Source organism: Bos taurus, chromosome 7, assembly GCF_002263795.3.
Source record: "Bos taurus isolate L1 Dominette 01449 registration number 42190680 breed Hereford chromosome 7, ARS-UCD2.0, whole genome shotgun sequence".
Lineage (NCBI taxonomy): Eukaryota > Metazoa > Chordata > Mammalia > Artiodactyla > Bovidae > Bos > Bos taurus.
In genome coordinates, this window is record NC_037334.1 from 39,243,751 (window position 1) to 39,253,871 (window position 10,121).

General features: G+C 45.6%; 1 protein-coding gene across 1 annotated transcript; it reads right to left on the reverse strand.

Annotated features, from left to right (window-relative positions):
- Positions 1-308: 308 nt before the first annotated feature.
- NHP2 (NHP2 ribonucleoprotein) lies at positions 309-4,233 on the reverse strand. The gene is made up of 4 exons (NM_001015626.1): positions 4,044-4,233; positions 3,897-3,966; positions 1,301-1,406; positions 309-678 (listed from the first exon to the last, which is right to left on the reverse strand). The coding sequence occupies exons 1-4, from the start codon at positions 4,201-4,203 to the stop codon at positions 553-555; spliced, it is 462 nt and encodes a 153-aa protein (NP_001015626.1). The 5' UTR covers positions 4,204-4,233; the 3' UTR covers positions 309-552.
- Positions 4,234-10,121: the final 5,888 nt, after the last annotated feature.

The following is a 10,121-nucleotide window of genomic DNA, read 5'->3' on the forward strand; positions in this document are numbered from 1 at the left end:
TTAAGGCTCTTGGGGGAAAAAGCAAAGAGGAATGGGGGTGTCCCCAACATAGGAACTACAGGCTCTATGAAGTGGGTTCTGGACTCAGCTGGCTTGCCCTGCAGCTCCCAGCTACTCTAAAGTAGAGTGGAAAGCTTAGGGTGGGAGCAGGGTCCGTTCTCAGCTTGAGTCCAGCACTGACCCTGGTGGGCAAGCATTCACACCAAGCATTATACGGAGGTTACTTCTGCTCTTTCCTCCCCACCAACAACTTGGCCCCACCAGTAGTTGCTGCTTAAAAAAAAACACCCGCAGACTCACCACATTTTAGTTTTAGGATTTACTTCCCCCACATCACATTCTTGGAACTGTCTTCACTGAAGCTCAACAGGAAACAGGCTCTGTCAGAGAAGATGCTGGCTCTGCCGTTGTGAAGTAGCTGTTGGAGCTGCTTGGGAAGAATACTGCCTCGGGACCACAGAGATGTCTGAATGTGGGGAGCAGGAGGGCAGCCAACTGGCCTGCCACCAAGCCACTGTTTTTAGAGCAGGTGCCCAGTTGTGCCTAAGTCCTTCACATGGGCGGGGGCAGGGCTTGCACCTCCTCCAGGCACTCGTCATAGGCCTCCTGGTATTCCTCGTGGGGCTTGACCATTATCACGCAGGTGGGGCGCTTAGAGCCAGCGGCTGCACCCAGGTCCTGCAGAGAAGGAAAAAAGCTGTTTGGAACAAAGGCCACACAACCTGTGCACCAAGGAGTCACGAACTGATGATCCACCAGCCTAATCCAGCCCACAGACATGTGCTAGTCAGTCAGTGTTAACATTTTGAATTGGTTGCCACCATCTAAACTCAGCAGACTTTCAAGTGTGGTCCAGCAACACTGGGCCTACAGTTCCATATGGCAGTTGTGAAAGGGCTCCAGCTCAGTAGGGGCTGTCCCCTTAAGCAGGGCCTATGCTTTCCAGGGCCCTGCTATTCTCCACCCCTTGGAGCCCAGACCTGGCCTCTGTTATATAAGGGTAAGGACAGCTGCAGGTCCCTAGAACATCCCTTCTGAACACTGCACCCACCTAACAGGACTGACACATTCAAGTTCACCTTCTGTTTCATTCCCATAGTCCCATTTTACAAGGAAGTAGAAGTACAGAGAGGTGACTTATCGGCATTCCCTCATCTGGGAAGCAGCAGAGCCAAGAATCCATCCAGGCCTGTCTTTAGCTCCAGAGCTCATGCTGTTTGCCACTATGGCCTGCTGCCACCAACCTGATCCCAGACCCTCTTCTGTGCTGACCAAGATCAGGGGCTCAGGGGCTCCTTACCGTCTTAGAGGGGATATAGACATATGGCAAATTCCGGTCTTCACACATAACTGGGAGATGGCAGTATACCTCAATGGGTAACGTGTCTCCTGCCAAAACCATAATCCTGAAATAAGAGAAACCACTGTCATTCCCAGCTTGCTGGTTCCCTTTTCATCCATAAGGGAGGCCACTGAGCTGGGCCTTGGGGGCTACAGAGATGGGTAAACTGGCCCCTGCCCTCAAGGAGCCCCATCATGTATGTCTCCCAAACTTAAGAAATGCATTCAGATTTGTTTGGTGAGTGCATTCCTCTGGGGAGGTGATCTCTGTTGCCTGGCAACAAGTAAATGCCACCAAGTGTGACAAAAGGTACTGTACCAGGACAGATGAAGTATGAGAGATGCCAAGGAGTAACAGCTCAGCTCTCCTTGGACAATCAAGAAAGGAATCAGGAAGCAACACTTGAGAGGAAAGCTGAATGATGAACATCTGTCAGGCAGCCCACGGAGGGGCTTTGTTGCTGCCAGTCAGTAAGTCATGTCCTACTCTTTGTGACCCCATGGACTGTAGCCTGCCGGGCTCCTCTGTCCATGGCATTTTTCCAGGCAAGAATACTGGAGTGGGTTGCTATATCCTTCTCCAGGGGAATCTTCCCAGATCAAGGATCGAACCTGCATCTCCTGCCTTGGCAGGCAGATTCTTTACCACTGAACTACGAGGGAAGCCCATAGAGGGGCGGGGGGCAGGGAAAGCATTTAAGGTTGAGAGAATCAGAAAGATACCAGATACACAGGGGATGGGTGTTGTCGGGAGCCAGGGATGGCTTTGGAATCCAGAATGGGGAGATGAGGCTGACAAGAAGGCTAGAAAAACTAGTCACATATAAGGGTCTTGAGTGTTTCAAGGCTCATTCCTAAGAGTGATAGGGAACTAAGAAAAGCTTGCCAGAGAATCTATAGCTGTTCTAGCTGTCAAGGTGATGGGGTTCTGCGACAAGGGCCTCAGGAGCCCTGATGACAGAAGGAAAGAGTCTGTTCTAGGGGAGCAGAAAACACAAGGAAAACTCCTGGGTTCAAAGCATTACTTTGAACTAACTAGCAGGCTCCTAGTTTTCCTTTGGCTCATAGACTGTCCTCCTATATATGCTCCGCTTCCTTTGAGTAGCCTTTTATTGTTTTTGGCCGTGCTGTGCAGCTTGTGGGATATTAGTTCCCCAACCAAGGGTGGAACCCTGGCCTGCTTGCAGTGGAAGCATGGAGTCCTAACTGCTGGACTGCCAAGAAATTCCTGAGAAGCCTTTCAATGCTGGTATTCCTACAGCCTGGTCTTTCTGCTCTGTCAGTACGTTCTCTCAGCTGACCCCATCTGTAACCAAGGCTTCAAGTGCCAACTCTATATTGACAACTCCCAAATCTGTTCTCTCCAACCCAACCCTCTCCCAAACTGAACACCCATATAGCCACCTGCCTATCTGACAGTTCTGCTAGGGAGAGGGTTTCCATATTTAAAAGGCACCTTGAAAACTTGTCTAAAACCAGACTCGTGATCTTATACAAATCTGGCTCCCTCACTGTTCACTGTCTTAGTGAACGGGCCCTCTGTCCATCTGCCTGGAGCCCACACCTCCTCACTCTGTATGCAAAAGTCCTCTCATCCATCCACTTTAATTCTCTCCATCTCTGCCATCAATAACCCAATCAAAATTGCTCTCATCTCTTCTGCACCAGAGTAGCCACCTATCTCAATTTCTCCATCTATTCTTACACCTCTGATCTTTTCCAAAGTTGCCAGAAAAACCTTCTAAAGGTGTAAACATAATTATGTCACCCCTCACTTTAACACTCATTGGCTTCCAAAACTCCTGAGTACAAAAACTAAACTTACAATGGCTTATAGAGTCCCATGAGAAAGTAGCACTTCTATCCACTACTACCCTCTCCTGCCCTGGAATCTACTTTCTTCTGGCAGAATGCCCCCCAAACCCGGAAGCCACAAACTAATCCTATATCTTCAGACCTCAGCTACCCACCTAGGTCAGACTCCATAGAGCACCAAATCCTCCCAGCATTATTTAGCTCTTGAGCACCTACAATGTACCAGGCACTTCTGAAAATAAAGCAGTGAGAGGCTTTACTCTGTTCTCAAAGAGCTTGCTTTCTGGCCTGAGTGAGAGGGACAAGGAATAAAAATGCAAATAATTTTCAGATCCTGAAAAATGCCAAAAAAGAAAGCTGTAGGATAATGAAGTCATTCTCACTGCACCCTGTACTTTTCCTTCATGCTTACCCATGACAACTTGTAATTTTGTGTGTATTTGATTACTGCCATTGTCTCCCCATAGCACAGTGCCTGAAAAACAGTAGACACTTGGTAAATAGTCGCTAAGTGAATGAAGCTGGGATCAATCCTAAGTAAGTTGGCTTATACAATTTGGTTCCCCTGGAATTCACCTTCCCCAAGATGTCCCTTTGAGCTCTTGTAAGTGGTATCGACATCTGTACGGAAGGGAATGTATCTTCTGCATACGACCCAAGTCAGAGCACGTTAACCAACTACCTGTTAAGTAGCAGGACACCATCCCCGAAATCCGGCGGAGGGTAGGGGGGATTCTTACCCTTTCTCGCCTTTGTTGATAAATTTCTGAACCTCCTTCACCCCGCGCCGAATCTGCTTCTGCTTCACGGCTGCAACGACAGAACAATCAGTCGGGGGGGCCTCGGCCTGCCACCCGCGTCCCGCCCCGGCTCAGCGTGCACCGCACCTTTCTTGATGCATTTGTAGAGCTTCCGCGTGAGACGGCGAGAAGCCAGAGGCTGCGCGATGGGGTTCAGATTCACCAGCAGTTCATGGTAAGTGCGCTCCCCGCAGCACGCGTCCGCCTGAGCCTCCGGCCCGTCCGGATCTGCCTTTATTTTGGTCATGGCAGCGACTGTGGCAACCTACCACTCAAGGAACAAGTCCACGCGGCCGGCACTTCAGAAATCACTTCCGGGTCATGCTACTCTGCGGGAAGAGGCAGTAAGACATAGCCAATTAGGAAACAGGGAGCTCCGAGGGGTGGAGTCTTGGCAGTAGGGGCGGGGCCACCCCCTCAATGCAGGCGGGGCGGAAGCGGTTTAGGACACGAGTTGGCATGCAATCTGTGAATTTGGGCAAACTCCGGGAGATAGTGAAAGGCAGAGGAGCCTAGCGTGCTACAGTCCATTGAGTCGCAAAGAATAGCGCACAACTTCGCGACTAAACAACGGAGGGCCTATGAGGCGAGGGGCGAAGGCCGGAGGGAGGCGGGCCCTGGAGGAGGCGAAGAGGGACTAGAATCCGGGCTTGGGTTTGTGTGAGAGTTCAGCGTCACAGGTGTTGGCGGTGCGAGGAGGAAGCTACCGGTATGGGCGTGACCGCATCTAAGTGGACGGGAGCCTTGCTCAAAGGGCGGGGTCTGCGACCAGGGTTGTGGAATGGGAAGTCTTAGGTGTGATTCCAAACCTCCTTAGAATCTGATCCCTCACTTGGGCAGTTCCGATCCCCATCTGGTGCCAGGTCCTGAGTTGGTCCTGGGTGCTGTACCCTAGGTGCCAAGGTTAAGGTAAAGCCTGGCACTGCTTGCGATTTCTTCGTTCTAGCATGGTTCTCACACACTGCTTTCTCTCTACTGGCGAGGGATGGAGCCATTCACTCACTAAGCGCCTCGGTCTAGACCGCTTTTCTTCGGAGAACTCGGTACCACCCTTTCCGCAGGTATCTGCTCAGCTAGCTGTTAATCACGGGAGAGATTCTCCTGACCAACGTACCTAAAATTAAAGTTCTCTGCCTACCTCCCGCCGGCATCCTCTAACCCTCTTGTTTTCTTCGTAGTTCCCGCCGCCGCCTGGCGTCACACCCACAAAGGGCATGACGGAGACCGCTGGTGGGAGCTGAGAGGGAAGACAATGTGAACACGGGCTGAGACTTGAGGGTGGGGAAGTGCGCTGAGTAGGCGGCGCGTTTGCAGTTAACGCTAGAGGATTAATTGGGCTACCCTGGTGGCTCAGATGGTAAAGAATCTGCAGGCAATGAGAGAGACCCGGGTTAGATCCCTGGGTTGGGAAGATCCCGTGAAGGAAATAGCAACCCACTCCACTCCAATATTCTTGCCTGGAGAATCCCATGGACAAAGGAGCCTGGAGGGCTATAGTCCATGGAGATGGCAAAGAGGGACACGACTGAGCGACTAACACACACATACAGTGCTGGGGAGGTGAGCAGGCCTAGACTGGGGTGGATCTCGTACCTCTGACATTTCTTGTACTCTGTCTTGGAACGTTGGATGAATATTTGTTGTTATTTAGTCGCTAAGTCGTGTCTGACTCTTTTGTGACCCCATGGATGTAGCCCACCAGGCTTCTCTGTCCATGGGATTTCCCAGGCAAGAATACTGGAGTGAATTGCCATTTCCTTCTCTAGGGAAATCTTCCCAACCCAGAGATCAAACAGGCGTCTCCTGTATTGGCAGGCAGATTCTTTACCACTGAGCCACCAGGGAAGCGAATCATTGCTATACATCAGTTGCCTTTGATTATGTGGTGGTAGGCGGGCCATTTTTGTAGTGGAACAGGCCAAAAAGTGGAACTTTAAAAGTCTGCAGGTGGCCTTGACAGCAGGGGACAGTTACGCCAACTGAAAACCTGAACTTTTAACCCTGAAACCAAGTGCAGCCATTACATAAATATACAAGTACTCTTGTTTTCAGACTTTAAACTTTTTATTTTGTATTGGGATACAGCTGGTTAAAAATGTTGTGGTAGTTTCAGGTGAACAGGGAAGGAACCCAGCCATACATATACATGAATCCATTCTCCCCTAAACACCCGCTCCCATACAGGCTGGCACATAACATTGAACAGAGTTCCTTGTGCTATACAATAGGTCCTTGTTGGTTATCCATTTTATTTTATTTTTTAAATTTTTTAATTTTTTTAAAATTTTATTTTATTTTTAAACTTTACATAATTGTATTAGTTTTGCCAAATATCAAAATGAATCCATCACAGGTATACATGTGCTCCCCATCCTGAACCCTCCTCCCTCCTCCCTCCCCATACCATTCCTCTGGGTCGTCCCAGTGCACTAGCCCCAAGCATCCAGTATCGTGCATTGAACCTGGACAGTAGTGTGTACCTGACCTTCCCCAAATCCCTAACTATCCCTTCCCTCTGGCAACAATAAGTCATGTTCTGAGTTTGTGACTGTCTTTCTGTTTTGTAAGTTCATTTGTATAATTTCTTTTTTGAATCCACATATAAGGGATGTCATGTGATATTCCTCCTTTTCTGTCTGACTTATTTCACTCGGTATTACACTCTTTTGGTCCATCCATGTTGCTACAAATGGCATTGTCATTCTTTTTAATGGCTGAGTAATATTCCATCATATATATTATCATACCTTCTTTATCCATTCCTCTGTTGATGGACATTTAGGTTGCTTCCATGTCTTGGCTATTGTAAACAGTGCTGTAATGAACACTGGAGTGCTGGGAGCCGGTGAAACATTCCACTCGTGACAAAGGTCATGAGGAAGGAGGCTCGGCATACGCAAAGGCGGGATCGAGCCTCGGGAGTCTCCCCGGATATTCTCGAGCATCTTCCCCCAAAAAACCAGAGTCTGCCTACTTTATTGCTTTGTGCTCTCACCTCTGACTTTACTGGGGGCTGTCCCCCACCACCATCTTGCTCTGTCTGTCAAAGAGTTAACTTACAGCTCCAATTAATAAAGTTCCTGGGCAATTAGGAGTGTTTAAATCCATACCCCTCAGATGGCTCTCTAACTCGCCTGACAAGTTTACCCGGACTCCTACAGCTATGCATACGATTGTTTACAGTCTCCCAGCCTCGAGAGGCGCAGGAAGCTTAAGATACTCAAATAGCTTAGAGCCTCTCAGAGAATTAGAAACTGTCAGAATAAACTAGTAAAAGATTTCATTGATGAGCCAATGCTTGTTGCCAAGTTTTCACATCCCCTGAATTGTATCCTTGAATATGTATTCATTAATATAGTTGGTATGTAGAAAAAATAAGTAGTGGCCTTGGTGTTAGTAACTTTAGACCCTTAAGGTAATAAATTCTTTCCTTTGTTGTAAACCCATTACACATCCGCCCTATAGGAATGCAATTTTATCTTCGGAAGATGGCGCCAAACCTTAAAATAATTACTCTTAGAGAAAATAAGTCTTTGTTGATAAGTCCTTGTCAAGAGTCATAAAATGTTAGTAGGCCTTCTGGCCAGAAGATGATGTAAATCACCTAAACCATTTGTATACGATAAATTTGCAGGAAAGAAACCCTGGTTTTTGATAAGGATCTAAAACTGCTGACTTTGCATCCCCTATTATCCTCTATGTGTAACTTAGGGTATATAAGCCCCTGTTGAAAATAAAGCTACGGGCCTTGCTCACCAACGCTTGGTCTCCCCATGTCATTCTTCCCTTTAACTTCCAGCTGAGTCTCCATCTGGAGCGCGGAACCCACCGTGCTTACTAATTATGCCTGGGCTTCTCAGACCCACTTGAGAAGGTGTCCAGGGGCACCTTCCGCTATTCGAGAGGGCGCCTGCGGCCTACGTAAGTGGTGCAAACTTCTTGTCTTGAAGTTTTATTGGTCTCCCACGTAAACCAAGCTACTCAGCCTCTTTTCTTCACTGAATTTTCCTACTGAGCTATCCTCATTCTATTACTCTTTATATCTCTGATAAATAAATAAATAGTCGCCGACGCCGTCTCCCCTTCGAATACCCTGGATCAGCCGGGGCTGGACCTCGGCACTGGAGTGCATGTATCCTTCCAAATCGTGTTTTGTTTTCCAGATATATGCCCACGAGTGGGATTGCAGAGTCATAGGATAACTCTGTTTTTAGTTTTTTAAGGAACCTCCATCCTGTTCTCCATAGTGGCTGTACCAATTTACATTCCCACCAACAGTGTAGGAGGGTTCCCTTCTTGCCACACCCTTTCCAGCATTTGTTGTTTGTGGATTTTTTGATGATAGCCATTCTGACCAGTATGAGGTGATGTCTCTTTGTAGTTTTGATTTGCATTTCTCTAATAACTAGCAATGCTGAACATCTTTTCATGTGCCTATTGGCCATCTGTATATCCTCTTTGGAGAAATGTCTATTCAGGTCTTCTGCCCATTTTTTGAATAGGTTGTTTGTTTATGCTGTTAAGTGTCATAAGCTATTTGTAAATTTTGGAGACTAATCCCTTATCAGTCACATCATTTGCAAATATTTTTCTCCCAGTCTTTGAATTGTCTTTTCATTTTGTTTATTGTTTCCTTTACTGTGCAAAAGCTTTTTAAGTTTAAGTAGGTTCCATTTGTTTATTTTTGTTTTTATTTCCATTATTCAGAGAGATGAATCAAAAAAGATGTTGCTGTGATTTTTATGAGAAAGTGTTCTGCCTATGTTTTCCTCTAGAAGTTTTATAGTGTCTGGTCTCACATTTAGGTCTTTAATCCATTTTGAGTTTATTTTTGTGAGTAGAGTTAAAGAATGATCTAATTTCATTTTTTTTTTTTTTTTTTTACAGGTGGCTGTCCAGTTTTCCCAGCACAATTTGTTGAAGAGACTGTCTTTCCAACATTGTGTAGTCTTACCTCATTTGTCATAGATTAATTGACCATAGGTGCTTGGGCTTATTTCTGGGTTTTCTATACTGTTCCATTGATGTATGTTTCTATTTTTGTGCCAGTACGTACTGTTTTGATGACTGTAGCTTTGTAATATAGTCTGAAGTCACAGAGCCTGATTCCTCCAGCTCTGTTTTTCTTTTTAAAGATTGCTTTGGCTATTTGAAATCTTGAGTCTCCATACATTTTAAATATTGAAATTTTTAATTCTAGTTCTGCAAAAAAAAATGCCATTGGTAATTTGATAGGTGTTACATTGAATCTGTAGATTGCCTATCTTTCTGAAACTATTCCAAAAAGTTACAGAGGAAGGAAGCTTCAAAACTCATTTTGTGAGGCCACCATCACTCTAATACCAAAACCAGACAAAGATATCACACACACAAAAAGAAAATTACAGGCTAATATCACTGATGAATATAGATGCAAATAGTCCTCAGCAAAATATTAGCAATCTGTATCCAACAATACATTAAAAAAATCATACAAAGTGTCAGCTTTTTGAGTCATAAGACAATGAAATGCCAAGAATAAATCTGTCATTAGTAAACCTCTCTGATGATCAAGAGGGATTCATCCCAGGGATGCAAGGACTTTTCAACATCCGCAAATCAATGTGATACACCACATCAACATATTGAAGAATAAAAACCATATGATCATCTCAATAGATGCAGAAAAACCTTTTGACAAAATTCAAAATTCAGCATCTATTTATGATTAAAAAAAAAAAAAAAACTCTCCAGAAAGTGGGCATAGATGGTACACATCTCAGCATAATAAAGGCCATATATGACAAACCTACAGCTAGCATCATACTCAGTGGTAAAAAGCTGAAAGCATTCCCTCTAAGATCAGGGATAAGACAAGGATGTCCATTCTCACCACTTTATTCAACATAGTTTTGAAAGTCCCAGCTACAGCAATCAGAGAAAAAGAAGAAAGGGAACCCAAATTGGAAAAGAAGAAATTAAACTGTCAATGTTTGCGGATGACACGATACTATACATAGAAGATCCTAAAGATACTACCAGAAAAATACTAGGACTCGGCAATGAATTTGGCAAAGTCACAGGTTACAAAATTAACACATGGAAATCTGTTGCATTTCTATACACTTAACAACAAAAGATCAGAAAGAGAAATTCAAGAAGCAACTCCATTTACCATCACATAAA